This window comes from Apis mellifera, linkage group LG16 (assembly GCF_003254395.2).
Source record: "Apis mellifera strain DH4 linkage group LG16, Amel_HAv3.1, whole genome shotgun sequence".
Lineage (NCBI taxonomy): Eukaryota > Metazoa > Arthropoda > Insecta > Hymenoptera > Apidae > Apis > Apis mellifera.
This window is the reverse complement of record NC_037653.1, coordinates 6707393-6725856: the sequence shown is the minus strand read 5'-3', so window position 1 is coordinate 6725856 and position 18464 is coordinate 6707393. Positions and strand designations below refer to the sequence as shown.

Sequence of the window (18464 nt, the reverse complement as noted above, 5' to 3'; positions counted from 1 at the left end):
TTTCCGCGAAACCGAATAATTTTTCCCTTCGGTTTGAGGAAAATAACGGGAAATATGGTTCTTTGGAGGCGAGACCGATCCTCCGGTGGCGGTGGCGATGCGGGGAGAGTGAGAAGCTGGAGAAAGGGAGAATGGAGAGAGAGAGAGAGAGAGAGAGAGAGAGAGAGAGAGAGAGAGAGAAAACAAGCATAGTAAGCTCGAAAAGCTCGAACAGCTCGAAAAGCTCGAAAAGCCCGAAAGAGAGTGTCACGTTTCCATGGAAACCTGGTGGGGCAACTCCGCCTCTGGACTTGTCGGTTCGATATCCTCTCGTCTGCTCCCTTGCTCCAACGTCAACGTGTTCCACATTTTTCCAACCCGGCCTCGCCGAGCATTTTCCCCGCTGGTTCAACCAACACAGGCAGAGAAAGAGAGAGAGAAGAGTCACCGATGGCGGAGCGGCGATCTGAAAAAAACCTCTTTTTTCCACCGAGACGCTTCGATACTTTCGAGTCGCGTTCCACCAGGACCCTCGCCACCTACCACTTTCGCGCTCATAACCCAATTCCCGTTCCTTCCCACCTTACGACCTTCCCACGTCGGATATTTAACCGAGTGAATGAAACAGCGGGCAAGAATGGATCCGATTCGTCCGTTCATCTCCCGCATATTTTTTAAAACCGCTCGAATGTCTTCGTAAAAATTCAAATCTTCGAATCAGACTCTTCCAATTTCTATTTTTTTTAAAATAGATTCGTTGGATTCGTTTCGACGAAACTTGATTTAATTAAATTCGGGGGGGAAGCGTGGTGATTAAGCGTGGCGAAAATAAATAGATCGGTGGTCGCGAAATTTCGTTCGAGGGGGGAGGGATAAGTGGTGTGGAAGTGGCGCGCGCGAAACGTGGTAAAAGCTAACGTTGGCGATATCTCGGCCGGACGTGACTGCTGGATGTCAGTCCGAGGTCGAGGAACGTAGGTTTAATTTCGTTGAGTGCATCCAACGGGTGATCCGACCGATCCGGACCCGCTACGCTATATCCCCCTACACCCGATACGGCCGTCTATCCACGGGGAACGTGTGCATGTAAGTCGTTATGCGCGCGCGTGCATTCCACCAGCGATGGCCACTCGCGATGCGCTCCCACTCCCCTCTCGATATCCGAATCCGCGCACAAGACTCTCGCGTTTTTGAAAAAAGAGGAAACGCACCACGTGACGCGAGATAAGATAGCGATCGGTGGAGGAGCTGTTGAGATTTTTTTCGATTTTTAAGTTTTCTCGAGTGTCCAGAATTTATCGTAAAAGAGTTACAGTTGTTTTCTTCGAATAATAAACTTTCATATTTCAATGGAAAGAAGCAGTGGCAATTCGAAAGACACGAACATTTCCGATCCTCTGTTATTCCACGTTTGTTTTCCATTCGAATTTAAGAAATCTCTCTCTCTGTCTGTCTCGTCTCACGCGCGCGTAAACATCGGATCGAGAAGCGGCTTTTCGACTTTTCCATTCGATCCGGTCGCGAATCATCGCACGAAATCTCGTAGCAGGATTCGGGGGTATCCCCGTTTCCCTCGCACGAGGGAGACGGGGCTCGGCGCAAGCGTGGCGAGCACGGAGAGCGAACCCCACCAGAGACACAGTGTTTCCCCCCTTCTAGGTGCGAGACGGTTCGCTCGGTGGCGGGCGTCGATGGTAGGGTGGAAACCTCTCCTCCGGCAGGGCGATGCACACACAGTTTCACCCAACGTTCGGAGCCACCTCCACCTTTCCACGCGTCCCTCCAAGTCCCTCCAGGTCCCTCCGGCCATCCGTTCGTCCGCGTCGAAGCCAGGAACCCCGCGAAACCGGCTCCATAGTGCCGCGCTACCCGCTAATCAAATCGCACATTCTCTCGAGATCTTCCTCGCGCCCGTCTTTCTCCGTTCTTCTCTCGGATCGCTGGTCCTACTGCGTCCTACCCGCCGGTAAGAGAAGAGAGAGGGGAAGAGAGAGAGAGAGATATGTTCGAAGGGACGGATCGGATTCGCGGCGGAGGAAAGCGAGGAAGCGGGAAAAGCGGAGGATTAAAAAGGAGGATCGGCTCGTAGTGTAAAAGTGGAGCGATGTTGGGGTGAGCGCCTTTTACGGGCGCCGTGTCTCCGCGGGAGATCGTAAAAGGACGGGAGAGATTAATTCGGGAGGGAAGGATCGAAACGGACGGAATTCGAGGGATCGGTAAGAAAAATCGGTGGAAAGAGGAGAAGATCGAGGGAAGAAAGTCATTGCCAGTGGACAGAGCGGGGGATAATCATCGGCGTGGTGAATGGAGCGGAGCGTCGGGGGCCGATGACGAGGCGGAGAGACGACGATCCGGTCGGATCATCCGGGGGAAAAAAGGAAAGGAGAGCGTGGCAGGACGAAAATCGGACGGTTCGACGGGCGTGGAATTCGCCGTTTCTTACAGGCCTGTGCGGCGCGACGCGAATCGTCCGCCTCGGGATCGGCGCACGAAAACAAGACCACGGAGCAGGATCGTCCCAAACCTATCGCTGCTACGCGATCCATTCCGTTTTTCTCTCTATCGGCATCCGGGATTTACATTCGGGTCCGGTCACGATTTCCATCGACGCGCGTGTAAAAACCGACCACGGCAGCCCGCCGCTGATCAAAGGCGAACGGCCGAGAGATAGACGCGCCTCGCCTCGCCAACGGATTAGAGGATAGAGGTATACACCGAAACCGATCTTTGTCGTTCCGCGTCCTCGTCCTCGTCGTCCTCGTCGTCGTCGTCGTCGTCAAACGACGTGGAAAGGAACCACGGTTGAATTTCGTATTAGGATTGGAACGCGAGGAGTAAGAAAGGGAGTAGCCTTTAGAGGATGGACGTGGATTATCATTTCGTCGCATAAATCCGCTCGACCGATAATATATGGGATCGATTCGGAGAAAGGAGGAATCGAGCTCGAGATCGATCTCCGTATCCGGTGTCAATTGACGATGCGATCGAGGCAACGGTCGCGTGCACTTTGCGACCACCGATTGTGAAATACTCGTGGAGTAACGAAGGAAGAGGAAAGATAGTCGGCGAGCAGAGAGATTCGCGCGCGATAATTTTACGAGGAAAAAGTGGCGCCATTGGGAACACGGGCTATAGCTAAGGTTATGGTCGAGATAAACCGGGGCGAGTGGACGGCACGATAAGCGGCGTGGACCGTCGCTCCACGACCGCGAGAGGGACGCAACGCGGCTGGCGGCTTCGGGTCCGCTTCGACGAAACTCGAGTCTGCTCTCTAGTCCATTCCGATTCCCCGTCACGAGCCGACGATCCGACCGCGTCGTCCTCCTCCTCCTCTCTCGCTTCTTCTTCCAGAAAGAAAGGAAAATCTATCTTCGATCTTTTCAATTCTCTCCTCATTTCGACCACGACGGATTTCAGAGAAAGAGAGGAGGATTCTCTTCAGAAGATTCCGCGCGCCTCTCTCCCGCTTATCGGCGGAAACTCGTTATTTACCAACAAGCCGTTCAACCTCGGCCTCTTAACGAGGCACGCACTCGTAAACATTGGTAAGCGCGATACAAAAAGTGATCGAATAGATCGATAGAGGAGCCGGGAGTGGAAAGTGGGCAGGTAGATTAGCGGGAGAGATCGTTGAATCCGACAAGCGGGAATCCGGGAATCGTTCTCTCCCCGGGCAAAGTGGTCGGAAGGTGGAGGGAAGCGAGAGGCTCTCGACGATCGATCGCCAATCGGCGGCAACGAGATTACGAGGGAACTTTGGACGATCGAGCGATAAAGAAGAAAAGTGGTGGAGAAGCCGATCGTGCGGAGTCGCGTGATATCCGGGATACCGGGGGACTCGGCTGACGAGGAAACGAACGAAAAGTGCTAGTGGCGATCCGAATCTGTTGGTGAAAAGTGGCAAGTGAACGATCGCGTCGAAATACGGATACGATCGTTGTCGGTGAACCGATGCTGAAAGGGAGGCGGCATCGTCGATCGTGACGCGGTGCTGCGGCGAAACAGGACCGAGCCTCCTTCGTCCCGCGACTTATCCCTCTCCGATTTATACTGGAGCTGTACTTGCCGTACGCACCACTGCCGGGGGGTGGCGGGATCCTCCCGGCGGTGAGCAGCGGGCCAGGCTCGGGAGGGTGTCGTCCCGTGCTGTTGGGTGGCGTCGATCTGTCCATGTCGGCGGCGGTGCAACCGGTCGCCGCGCTGCCCACGCTGCCGAGTTCCGGTCCGCCGCCGCCGCACAATCCTCTCCACCACGGGGGAGGGGGACTGGCGTTGCCGGCGTTGGGCTCGGCGCCGGTCATGATGCCGCGGCCGCCGACCACCGCTATGCCACCCCTGGGCCCCTCGTTGCCGCCCTCGCACCAGGACGCCGCCGACTTGGCCGAGGCTGCCCCCAACCAGGACGTCCTCCTGGCACTCCTCGCCAGGAACAAGAACTTGGAAGGTAAGGATTCTTTTCTTTCGCCACCGCCACCCTCGTCGCCCGACCGCTCCGCTTCGTGTTTTGTTACCGTTTCCAAGAATCCCCGAATCTTTCCGCTCGGACCAGTTTTGTATTGGGATCCGATCCGAGGTATTCGTTACCTTCGATATCTAACGCGTGCTCACAGTTGTCGTTTCGTTTGAGATCGTTGCAAGGCTCGAGATTCGGAAAGGTATGATCGGACGAACTATCGAAATAATGTAACGTTTTCCCTAATTGTGCAACGTGGACGCAATTTTCGAAACCATGCTTCCTTCACCAAGATTCATTAAGAATCGTTTATAGTCTTATTAGAAAATTACTACAAATTGTTATCGTGGAGGAAGTGTCGCAATTTTCGTAATTTTATAGAAACATTTGTTAAGATAAGAGGTTTTAGTAACCTAATAGTTCAGTCGCTATCGCGAGTTCTTGTAATATCGGGTCAAGTTAAAATTTTTGTGCTGTATTACGCGAACACAGTAGCGCGATAAGAATGCTCGATCCGAATATTCGATAAGATTAACTCGTCCAGCTTGAGAACGAATGATCGTTACATTTCGGCCACCTTTGTATCGATCTCGAAATATCCGGTTTTTTTTTTTTTCTTTATCGAGACATTTTTAATCCACGTAGTATTCCTCGATATATCTTCGAAAATATATTCGGTGTCTCGAATGAAAACTTCTATAGAATGTATATTTCGTTTTGTGATTGAAAGAAAAGGGAAAGAAGTTTCGGGGCTATACATCTCTTTCTCCACTATTTTTCACGTAAATGCAGTTTGCGCTTTTCTCGTGTTCAATATTTAATATCCGGATAAGTAAATATTAAATAAGATTTCGCGTCGGATAGATGTATTTTTTATGCTCATAGTTATTCCTCGCCGTAATTCTTTAAAGTTTTCCCGTGCATCTTTTGCACTTGCTCCGCGAAACGAGTTATCGCGTGTATTATTTATGCAGTCGATCTCGGTGAGCCGAAGAAGGCCGAAGATTTCCTCAATTATGAATCCACCTATTCGGAGATTCCTTCGTTTCATCGCTATACGTCCACAAGTATCCACGTTTTCAATTCCTAAATAATTTATACCGAATATCAATTTGAAAATTATACGTTAAATGTTTCACGCGCGATTAATATAATAATAATACCCTACCTTATAATAATCGGTCTCTTGGCCCCTTAACTTTCAAAAATACGAAGAATATCTCTAACAATTTTTCACCCCGTATTCAATCTTAAAGAGAACCAGTCGAAAAATTGCTCTCTTGAAATTTATACGTATTTATATATACGAAAAATTCCTCTCTGTCCAAGATTTATAATCCCATAAAAATAGCTATATTTAAATCTGGAGAAATGGGTTAAGGTTAAGATTCGAATATTTATACCTCACCGTTATATATATATCGCAACATTCGAAATCAATCCTTCGAATTCCTTTTTTCTTGGTTGCAACAAATTTGCAAATCACGGATCAGATAGACAATTGGAAAGACGGTTGTCGGTGGAGTCGTTTCTCGACGATAAAGGGGTCGGTAGGTGTCGGAATAGTTTGGCGGGCCCCGCGTAAAGGTTTTGTTAAAAGGGCGCGGTGAGGGTGGTGGATATTTTAATAAGGTAAGTGCTGCAAGGCCGGTTGCTATGCCATTGGGGCGGTTTAATCATGTAATGTGTTCGGAGGCTCGGCCACCCCACAATCAATACGGTATTGCTTCGGGCACGATAGCGAATGTGCTTAAATCTAAACCTAAATCTAAACTTAGGCCCAAACAGCGCCGACCCGAACCGTTGCACTGGCCTTTTCCAGCCCTCCTCCTCACCCCGGCTCCCCGTCATTCATCCGTCATTTTCGTACGAGAAAAACGAATAATTCTCGCGAATAAAATCGCGGAAAAATACGCAAAGCGATGGAACGCGAGAAGATTTGTTTTCGGCCAGGAAGACGAGGCGAAAGTGGTGGCGCACCGACAAAGAGCTGGAAAGCTCCAATGAGGTTGTCAAGCATCCCCCGAGTAAATAGTAACCATAGGAAACGGAGGTTCGCGGCGAATGGCAGTCGGATGGATACAGGGGTGAAAAGAAAATGGCGGCTGGTTAGAGGGCGCGTAGCGTATTCGAGTGCGGGGGTGAGAGTCGGCGGGAAAACGAGGATGAAGAATTCTTTTTTCTCCGAGGTGTCCGTTTTGCTTCCAAGAATCTACTTTAAGAATCTCGTCTACATTGAATGCGTGCACGCAACGTTTCGAAGTGGAAGCCGATGATTGGAAGATTTGCTCGTATTAGGAGGCTCGGCGAGAATTCTTGCGAGGTTTTCCTTTCGTTTTGCCTTCTTCCTTTCCATCGATGCCTCTGACTCGTCTGGAATGATTTCTAAAGTTTCGTCTGGAAATTTATTATTTGGAAGACATTGAAAGAACAGGTGATGAATTCTTGCGAGGTTTTCTTTTCGTTTTGCCTTCTTCCTTTCCATCGATGCCTCTGATCTGGAAGGAGTCTGATGACTGGAAGGATTCGTAAAGTTTCATATGGAGATTTATTATTTGGAAGACATCGAAAGAACAGGTGATGAATTCTTGCGAGGTTTTCCTTTCGTTTTGCCTTTCGTTTTCCTTTCCATCGATGCCTCTGACTCGTCTGGAAGGATTCGTAAAGTTTCGTGTGGAGATTTATTATTTGGAAGATATCGAAAGAACAGGTGATGAATTCTTGCGAGGTTTTCCTTTCGTTTTGCCTTCTTCCTTTCCATCGATGTCTCCGATCCGGAAGGAGTCTGACGACTGGAAGGATTCGTAAAGTTTCGTGCGGAGATTTATCGTTTGGAAGACATCGAAAGAACAGGTGATGGCGATAATTATGTGTAAAGAGAAAAAGAAAGAATGGGAAGAAACGAAAGAATGATAGTTAATGGTTTGTTCACCGCGCATCGATTAGAAGCGGCGAGGCGAACGGTAAATTTTCCGACGTAATAAAAAGTTGGCCGCTCCTTTTTCTTTTCGGTATAAAAGGAGGAAGAGCGTTTTCCCACCTCTGCATCTCTCTGCCGGCGAAATGGTGGCGGGCCGGCGAGAAGGGAATTGCTTTCCAAGTCGAAAGTTTTCTGCGGTGGCGGTGGTGGTTTTTCCTATTTTTTTATGGCATCGCCGCACACATCTCCTCTCACGCCCACACGGCCGTGGAGAGAACCCATGGAGAAACGAAGCCCCCCCCCCAGCGGCTATCCCACCCTTTTATTCCTCCTCCTCCTCCTCCTCCTCTTCGTTTTCTCCTCACGACTTCGCCTCCCTCCCCGAGTGACCACTCAGCGTGATACATCGGCCTGGTAACGTCGTTAAACACCGGTTATTAACTCGCTACGACCAGTCTTTCCGTCTTTATGAGGGAAAATTATTGGATCGGTTATCGATGCCGGCTTCGATATATATATATATACATATCTTTCTTACGATCTCAGATTGGCTTGATTCGTTATTTCGGGATAGCGTTTGAATTACGCTCGTCTTGGAAAATATTTATTAGATAATCGAGTACGTGATTCAAAAAATATTTGACACTTTTAAATATCGAATATATATATAAAATATTATATACGTATATATATATATAATTTGGCAAACACTCGTTCAATCGTCTGATAAGATATTTGTGTTTATTATCCGTTTAGATTTGAGATAAGTTTGAAAACAAAAAGAAAAAAAAAGGAAAAAAAAATCTAATAGATTATCTATTCGAGAATTATTAATACGCAAAAACTCCTACTACTTACTTTTCGCCAATTTACAATAACGATAATTTCGCGCACAAAGATCAAAGTTCAGAAATTTCAGCCAGGTTTACCAACTTTTTAGGACAGGATTGGATTTAACCGCGCATAAATTTCGCGCGGATGATATCGATGTGGACAAAAGTAGTGCAACTCGAGCCTGAGTTGACGAAATACATCGGGGGGGTAAAAAAGTTAGTAGCGTAAAGGTCGACGGGGGCTGGTTTCCTGTCGCGAGAATTAATGGGACGATAAAACGCCGCGAGGACACGGAGAAAAACGAACGGCGTGTAAAGTAGCGTCTGGGAAAGGAGGAGGAACCGTTCCTTCGGCCACGCGTCAAACGTCGAGCCGGCATCGAGTTACCCCGTCTCTCACCCTGTGGCCGCCGTTAAAAGTCGCCATCGACTTTTTTTCCCCCCTCTCGTCACCAACATCCAAGTCCACGATCCATTTCCGGGTTTGACGTTTCAAATAGTTCAAGGTTTGATCGATAGTTTCTTTTTTTCTTTGAATCGATCTTTCTTCCTTTCTTTTGTTTTTCTTTCTTTCTTCGATCCTTCGTGGGATCGTGAACGGTGAGTGTGAGTTTTTATTGCTGTATTTTTCCAGACCAATAATGTTAATTTTTTTTTTTTCTTTGCATGTATGTACAAGTGTATAATCTACAGAATGGACCACGCAACTCGATTATATCCTCTAGTTACACTTTTATCACGTTTCGTGGTCTGTAATTTCGTTTTGTGTGGAAAAATTAAAAAAAAAAAGAATGTACGACACTGCATTATTTAATTATCTTTCTTAGATGTTGGAAGAAAAGGTTCGGCAGATTGATATTCGCGTTACAAGTTTAAGCGAAAAATCTAAACGAAGAATCACGATACATCGCATGCATGCTTCGTTCTATAAAACGTTCTCCTTCCATCGATAAGGCGCCGCGACAAGACTCGACCTCCTTTTCAGAACCATCCACGCGAGTTGGCACATTTATTACCAACGTTTTTGAGATAACGTTGTTACACTATGATCTACAGCCGTATGTCATTGATTCGGCCGATCGTCTAAACACAGAACTTCTTCTTCGCGAGATAAGATTAGAAACTTCGTTCGTCATCGCTACGAGAACGCTGAACTTTGATTAAAACGATTTTCAAACGACTCTATTCGACACCGATTCCATATGAAGAATAACGAGATTTATTCGCGCCTATATATTATATTAACCGTCCAATAATGAGATAAATGATCGATCTTTAAATTTCGAGTCGAATTCGCACAGTTATTGAGATCGAGATTTTATTTATCTACGCGATATACGAGCCATCGTATGTAGATAAAGAGGAACGAAGATCTAGATAAGAAGGAGAGATTTAAAACACTCTAACTGGATTAATAACCTAACCTTCTCCCCGACAATAATTTCTATTCGCAGAATAGAAATTCGTATAAACGAAGAGGGGAAGGAGAAACACGCTCGATACATAAACAACGTTCTCCTCGAAACAAAGCTGTGGAAACGATTCGATCACGAGGCAAACGGAGTATCGAGGCAAGGACAAAACACGGTGTAATCCGAAACGTTACACCGAAAGCTCGAGGGGGTTGGCGCGTACGTGGGAACGCGTGGCTTGTTTTCCTCGTAGGCGGTGGATCCTCGGTTTTTCGAGCCGATCCTCGTGTGTGTACACCGCCGGTTTTTCCGCCGCCACGTGACTCCACGATGAAATTTCGGCCGGCGGTAATCACGTGCGCTCCCCACTCGTTCCCCCCATTGTTGCGCGAGTTTACGCAGATCGGAGATTAAGTGGCTCTTGATGGGAACGAAAACACCGTTTAAACTCGCGCCCATTCCCCGGCCCAGTACAGTGTTCGTCGTACGAGAAGAAAAGAAAGAACGATGATAGATACGATTTTTTTTCCTCTTTGCTTTCTATCGCGTTATCTTTCTCTCTTTTCTTCCGTGTGGAATAAGAATAGAGATGGTAATATTTTAAAATTGGATAAGGAAATGGAGGATCTTGCACAGGTAGGTGCCAGGACGAATATGAATATGCGCGTTTCTGGGTAAATTATTTATGATCGCGCCTCGGAGGAAAAGTGTCGCCGAGCTGACAATGCTCCATAAAAACGTTATGGTGCCGGCAGGACGACAAGCTGGCGTATTGTCTCAGCGTTTTTTTTTTTTGAAATCTTACGATAAAACCGCAAACGAGACAGTAAAGAAACCGTATTCGTCGGGATATCAACTTCAGCGTGGCTTATTTATTTTGTGCAACTACCGGAGGAGATATTTCAACGCCTTTTCCTTTTTTTCTTCTCTCTTTTGTTCATTTTCTTTACCTTTTTATACATATATATATTTTTTAATATTTCTCATTTTTTCTCCTACCCTTCTCCTTTTATCATTTCGTTCCTTTTCACGTTTACATTACGTTTAAGTTCGACTCCCTTTAACGAATTTAATTTAGTTTATTTTTTTCCTTTTGTTTTAGAACGGAAGATCGAAACACCAAGCTGTTTTCCGATCAAGGAAGAACGTGAGTCTCTTTTAATTTCTTTTGATCTGTTCATTCTTTCTTTTCCTTTCTTCTTCTTTATTTTATTACGTATCTTTTTCTTTTATTTATTTATTCTCTTTCCATTCGTTTATTTGCTTTCATTTACACGTGACTCATCGATCGATTATATCGTCATTGCGAAAGTTTTACCATTTTAAAAAAAAAGAAAAAAAAGAAACTGATAGGATGGGAAGGGAGCGATGATCCCCGAGTCAAGCACCGATCCTTTTCCTTTTCGAATGGCTTCCTATCAAAGCTCGCTCGTGTGGAGGGCTGGAAACGTTACGTACAAGTCCATCGTTCCTATCCCATATGTCGTCGAGGATGCAGCACGGCAGTTGGTCGCGCTACACTCGTCGTCCTACGATACCATTGTTACGTGCGTTTAGAAGGTTGTTTATCGTCCGATCCTATCGTCCAAAGTTTCCAGGCCACGAGTGGTACCACGATTCTTGGTGGAAAAAATGCGGGTGCCTCCAAGTCGTGCCTCCTCTTGAACCTTTCCACCCATCTCTCGATGAATTTTTCAAAGTAAGATCTTTATCTTTGCCTGGATGAAGGAGAAAAATAGAACGCACCTCGTTCTCTCGCACTTGCTGCAAAGAATTAAAAGAGGAGAGAGAATGGAAATAAAAGTCATTTTTATTGTTGGAGGAAGGGGTACGCAGCTATGGAGGCGATCTTACGTAGCGAAAAGAAGCCGCGTGTTACCGCGTGCGTATTCATTTTGGCGCACATGGTGGCGCAGAGGACGGGGCACCAGTTGTTTCGACACGCTCCTGCCACGTGCGGCCCACGTGGCCGCCCGAACGAGTGGATTGTTCATTCCAACGTTTCCACCTCTGCCCGCCACCAACCCGAAAGAACAACGGTCCTGCGTCGCAAACACGTCATAATGGAAAGTAATTGATAAAACACGCGGGTTGCCTCGAGATTATGTAGACGATTCGAAAAAGATGATCGATCGAATGTAAGTGTAAAATTTTTAATCTCGATTTATTTTATATTCATATAGCGATGTTAATGCCTGTTCGAAGTATTTTCTCGTAAAGTGAAAAGAAAAAAAATGATGGAAAATTGGCGCGGCGACGTTTACGCATCGAATCGATAATGGTGTGTCGCAACTCCATTAAGATAATTGTGGGGCCGCTTTATTTCTCCTTCCATTTGTTCATCTATCCTGCCCGACTCTATCCGTCTCGTGCGCGGGAACAGAATGGGAGGGAAACCAACAAGCCTCTCCCGCGAGCAAGCAAGTCTTGAAAGTTGGAGGACAGAGAGAGGGCAGTTTGTATTACGCCGCCCGTCTGACCACGATGGTTTCATTATACTGTCCAGACGGTGTATAATAGGAATCTTCAATCCAACAACTTCGCTTCTCCCTGTCTCGGTCGGACTGTCTTCTTCAACGTTTTGAGTATCGTCCTCCGAAAGTAATAAAGAAAATGCAGTTTTTCTTTTTTTTTTCATACGCTTTAACTTGCAGAGTTTTTCCAGAGTTGTTATGAGAAGGCTTTTCAATTTCTTCCCTCTTTCTCCAAGGATCCCTAAGGAACAGAGAGAAAAAAAATTCGATTCGTGGATAAATTCGTCACTCGAAATGTGATCTCTCTCTCTCTCTCTTCGATGTAGGAAAGAAAGAGTGAGAGAGGAGAAAATGCATGGATATCGCGTGGATGGCGAGGAATCGGTGGATGGGAAGCACAAAACCTCTTTTCGATCGCGACGAAAAGTCGGTTTTGAAAGGACAACGCAGTTGAAATGGTACTCGCGATGAGCAACACAATATGCAGTTGTCAAACATAGAAATGAAACGTAGGTATTGTAACGAAAACAGCGAGGGAAAGGAGGGGGGAGCTGCAAACAAAGCGCCTTAGCTGTTAAATAGCTTTTTTTTTTTTTCCTTTTTTTTTTCCAACGTTCTTCAACGATCGAGTGGTTGGCTTAAGAGCGCATTGAACGGGTCACGTGTCGACCCGTGTCCACCGGATGTCATGGTTTTGTCGCGTTTAACGCCTCTTCTGCGAGCCATTCACCGCGTGGTAAAAGCCTATGGGCGTTTCCTTTTCCGCCCAAATGATCGACTGATTCGACCTCGTGCCAACCGTGAAACGAGCGCGCTCTTTTTTTTCGCGAAAAAAAAAATCTTTTTAAAAAAAAAAGCCTCGTCACGATTGAAAATTTCTATCATCGAATATCTATACATCGATGTGAAAATCCAAGTGGATCCAAATACACCCGTTTTCAACGCGAGACTTTTTTTTTCCATTTAAAAGAATTCCATATTCTTGCACGATCTGTAAATGTCAATTAGAGATGACGTCAATTTACCTTGTACCAGTTCCCTTCGATGAATTTTAAAACTTGGAGAAACGTAAGACGAGGAGGAGGAAAAAGGCGAAAAAGGAATGGAAGAGAGAGAAGAAGAGTAGAAACGGTAGCGGCAACACCATTTTTACGGAAAAACGGATCTTCACGGACGATTACGCGGTAAGAGGTATGGGAACTGGGCTACGGGACGTCCCGATTCGCCCATAAATCTACCTGCAATTTGCAATGCATGCCATGGACACCCGTGAGGCATTCCTCTGGAAACCCCGCCGCCGCCGCCCGTCCTTCGTATTCGTATCGTGTACGTAGGTGTGGCACGCCAAGTATTGTCGCGCAAAACTGTTCTCTGTCCACAATGGTCGGTGGACAAAACCGCGAATCGGTGACCGTGATGGATCGCCGCTTTTCCATTATATACGCAACGTACCCACTGTCCTCCTGCTAAAACTGGATAAATCCACCCACGAATTATTCGATATTCTCTACGTTTATATTCACGCATTCGATTATTGTGTCCCTCTGTGTTCTTTCTCGACAGCACTCGAGTGAAAAGATATATTTTATAAATAAAGACGAAAATTTGATATCCTTCATTTGCAATTTTTCGGCAATCGGATTCTCTCTTCCGTATCTTATATCGAACGATTACGTATAAACGTAAGTTTTCTATATCGAATCAGAAGGAGGGAGGAGAAAAGGCGGCTATTATAAGCGTTCATTTGAATTCTATTCATGCACGCACGAAGCCCCGCGCAAGCTTTTCATTTCTTTTCTCGCGGGGAGAATTTCTCGAGCTTCCATTCATTGTTGCGTTAATAATAATCCTAAAACGGATTACTCGAGTTCTCGATTTCCACGATTAATTAATCGGCCGATCGATGACGATTGAACGAATGAGAAATAAATTGGCGAATTCCGTGAAGAAAGGAATATATATATGCAAAAGAAACGAGCGAGGGCACGTTAAAATCTAAAGGAATCCCAGGATTCCCCTCTCCCCCCGATACAAAAGAGAAATACGTCCTGCTGACAAGTCGAAAGTCAACGCGCAGAAATCTGTGAAAGAAGAAAAACATATCGTCCCCTAATAGCCCTCATTGACGAGAGGGATGGACTCCTCTGTTTTCATTTCAATTTCTACCCCTTGGTGGCTGGATCCTTTCTCGAGGCCAGATGGCGTACGTTCTCTCTCTCTCTCTCTCTCTCTCTCCTTCCTATCCCGTCTTCTTCCTCTTTCTCTTTGAACGCGTGTGGCGCGCACGGCCGTAGGCTCGCCAAGCCTATATGGTAGGTGGAGAGATCGAAATGATTGAACATGTCAATGTTTGGCTTGGCTTACACCGGCCGTGCCTGTAACGTGGTTAACGAATCGGTTTACTTTCCCGCGGCTTAGCTCGCTTTTCCTCGCTCGATTCTCAGTCTCAGAATAGCGATAGTTCCCTCGACAATTCGAGAAACGAAAAATTGGAAAGAAAAGTGTTGCCTTTATTGTTCTTTCTCCTTCTCTCTCTTTCTTTTATTTTTGTTGCATCGAGAATCGCCACGATTGTAGCAAAGAAAGATTCTCGACGAAGGAAGAGCCGGTGTCGCTGAATCGGCCAAGCAGTTTTTTCTACGATTATATTCGGAGGAAAGGAAAGGAAGCTTCGACCTTCGAAGCTGGTCCAATTCAATTATCGTGGCTTGTGGCCACGGGATCGGCGCAGGGAGGAGGAGGATTTTTCGAGTGTTTAAATTTAGACGAATGAAATAATAAGATCAAACGGTAAATATCCCCGATGAAAGGCAGCGGATGCAAACAAAACTTTTCAGACGAGGGTGTGCTCGAGCGCGTCGCTTCTGAAAATACATATCGCGATCCTCTCGGGGATCCCCCTCCTCCCTCCTTCCCCCCCGCTGCTTCGTATCGATTGTCGACTCCTCCTCTGTACCACCATACCAGAGAGAGAGAGAGAGAGAGAGAGAGAGAGAGAGAGAGAGAGAGTTTTGGTAAACAGTTATCGCGACACGCGAATTAATATCGGGCCCGGTTAATTGAAAGAGATAACCGAAAATAACCGATTTCGTTACCGATCTCTCTCTCCCTCTCTCTTCATCCTTCTTCCATTAAGGGTAGCGTGCTCGCATCTCGTTTCGACACGTACGCGTGGGGACATACGCAATTTGAACGATGTTTTTCATTTCGAGTAAAATATTAGAGCGAACGGATGGGAGAAATTATGCGATATCAACTATTAACTTCGGTTTATTGTTATCACGTCTATCTCCTTTGTTCGATCTCGTTGTTTTTTGAAATGGTTTTCGTCGAGAAAAACTTCTTGTTTATTCTTTTCTTTCATTTTTTAACGAGTGGTGGATACTTTTTTTCTTTTCTTTTTTTTTTTCGTGAGAATAAAGTAATTTGGAAATGTGTGCCACTCTCTTCCAGATATTGAATATCATTCGCTATATATCTACCATATCTTTCTATAATATGATAACAGATCTTTGCAGATAATTGATAATCTGTAATTTTATCAGCCACTTTTTTTCTTCTCTTCTTTTTTTTTCTTTTTTTATTCTTTCACCGTTTTTCTTATATAGATCATTTTTCAAATCGATAATCGATATTTTTTTTTTTTTTATAAAAGTAGCTTCGACAAAAGCACACACTCGACTCCGATATTAACTTCTCGTTTTATCAAAGTGATTATGGCTATTTTCAAGGAAACTATCCGCATTACGATCGTAATAAAAGTGTAAAACGAAAGAAAGAACGAGTAACCATAAATCACAGATCCAGATCCGATATCACGTTTTTACGGATTAAGTCTTAAGGACAAACTTATCCAAACTTCTCCGTCTCTGCACGTGGACGGAGAATCGAAGCGCCGCTGTTGTAAATCGGATTCAATCTGGATTCGTTCGAAATCAGAGGCGAGCAACTCGTTCTGGGAGGAGGAGAAGGAGAAACGAGGCGAGAAGATTCCTTTTTTTTTTCTCGGGCCGAGCAGAAGACCGAGACGGAGTTGAAAGTCATCCCGTTAATTAGAGGGATCGTTGGAACAAATCATCACGGGGCAAACCGCAAACCCCATAATTGCAGGCCTTATGGTTTCACCCGTGACACGAGCGCTTCCGCAGCTGACCGTCCACGTACGCTATAACGGGAACGCAATATCCCGGAACACCCGTGGACTATGGAAGCCATAATGTAGAGCAGCGCCCTCCACGGGAGTGATTCACCGAAACGAGCGACAGATGCACGATCTGGAAGATAGCCGGTGGATATATAACGTTCAACGTTAGAAAGTAGACCGATAACTTATCGAGGCCGGACTTTCCTCTTCTTCTTTCTTCTTCGATCGACATTCTTCGATGATCCTTCGATGATCCTTCGACGATCCTTCGATATTTTGATGATTTTTCGACGATTCTTTGATACTTCGATGATCATTTAACGATCCTTTGACGATCCTTCGACGATTTTTCGATACTTCGATGATCTTTCGACAATCCTTCGATATTTCGACGATCCTTTAATGATTCTTTGACGATACTTCGATGATCCTTTGACGATCCTTCGATATTTCGACAATCCTTTGACAATCTTTCGATACTTCGACGATCCTTTGACGATCTTTCGATATTTCGATGATCCTTCGACGATTCTTCGATCCTTTGACGATCCTTTGACAATACGTCGATGATTCTTTGACGATCCTTCGATATTTCGAGGATCTTTCGATGATTCTCTAACGATCCTTCGATAATCCTTTGACAATCCTTTGACAATTCTTCGATACTTCAACGATCCTTCGATGATATATCGATGATACTTTAACGATCTTTCGTCGATTCTTTGACGATCCTTCGATGATCCTTTGACAATCCTTCGATATTTCGATGATCCTTTGACAATCTTTCGATATTTCGATGATCCTTTGACAATCTTTCGATACTTCGACGATCCTTTGACGATCTTTCGATATTTCGATGATTCTTCGACGATTCTTCGATCCTTTGACGATACTTCGATGATTTTTTGACGATTTTTGGATATTTCGAGGATCTTTCGATGATTCTTTGATGATCCTTCGATGATCTTTTGATAATCCTTTGACAATTCTTCGATACTTTAACGATCCTTCGATGATACTTTAACGATCTTTCGTCGATTCTTTGACGATCCTTCGATACTTCGACGATCCTTTGACGATCCTTCGATATTTCGAGGATCTTTCGATGATTCTCTGACGATCCTTCGATGATCCTTTGACAATCCTTTGACAATTCTTCGATGATATATCGACGATATTTTAACGATCTTTCGTCGATTCTTTGACGATCCTTCAATGATCCTTTGACGATCCTTCGATACTTCGACGATCCTTTGACGATCTTTCGATATTTCGACGATCCTTCGATACTTCTACTATACTTCGATCATCCTTCGACGATCCTTTGACAATCCTTCGATACTTTAACAATCCTTCGAAGATATATCAACGATTCTTTGACGATCCTTTGACGATCCTACAACGATCCATCGATGAAGAAATAAAACGACGAGATTAGAGGATTCGTTTATTTGACCGGATCGAAGGTATCGAGGCGTATGCTCTCTCTTGATCATCGGGTAAAAAAAAAGAAAAGAAAAATTCTCCCCGTCCATTGTTCTCCGTCGTCGTCGTCGTCGTCGTCGTCGTCGGTTCTCCGGTTGAACAATGACGAAGGGGCCACCCCTCGAAAGGGCAATAAGAGAAACGAAGAGAAGAATGCAGACACGGAAACGGGCGAGCGCGTTTAGATAGTCGCGGGTGGTGCGTCGATGCTAGAAAAGGGGAGGGTGTCTGGCGTGCTGGCACAAAAAACAAGCCGTGGTACACGCGGTGGATCCATGCAACCTGGAAATAAGGGAATCACGCATAATCGGACGTGACAAGTGACGTTCTCGCCGGGTAGAGTAAGAGTCGTAGTCGTCGTAGTCGTAGTCGTCCTTGTCGTTGTCGTCTCCCCCTCCGGTGCTTTTCGTTGGAGCGTTACGAGGGGAGGGAGAAAGAGAGAATATCCATTCTCCTCTCTCTCTCTCTCTCTCTTTCTCCCTCCCCTGTGGCTCGTATTCACGGTACACCCACGCACAATGACTGTCCCTAATAGGTACACGCAGCCCTTGATTAGAATCTAGGAGACGGAGAGAGAGAGATGCCGGTGACTTTTGTGCCAGCTTGCGTACGCGTTTGTTTGCTGCTTCGATGTATCGGGGCTGCCTGTATATTCCCCGTATCCGGCGCAGGAGACTTCGATCGGCAAGCGTTCGAAAAAGGAGGAGTAGTAGGGGAAAAAAAGGAAGGAAGGATGGATTCTTTTTTTGGGAGGAAGAGGAGAT

The 18464-nt window shown here is 45.7% G+C and overlaps 1 protein-coding gene across 4 annotated transcripts in view; it reads left to right on the top strand.

Moving 5' to 3' along the window:
* Positions 1 to 1705: 1705 nt before the first annotated feature.
* LOC410658 (LIM/homeobox protein Lhx3) overlaps positions 1706 to 18464 on the top strand; it is a 38558-nt gene continuing 21799 nt past the window's right edge. The window contains exons 1-3 of one of the 4 annotated variants that reach the window (XM_026445853.1): positions 1706 to 1945; positions 3397 to 4423; positions 10700 to 10744. In XM_026445853.1, the coding sequence (XP_026301638.1) occupies positions 4150 to 4423; positions 10700 to 10744 (319 nt within the window). In that variant the 5' untranslated portion in view covers positions 1706 to 1945; positions 3397 to 4149. Of the gene's footprint in view, positions 4424 to 10699; positions 10745 to 18464 lie in introns of all 4 variants that reach the window. The other 3 variants (XM_026445852.1, XM_006563198.3, XM_026445854.1) reach the window with 3 other exon arrangements.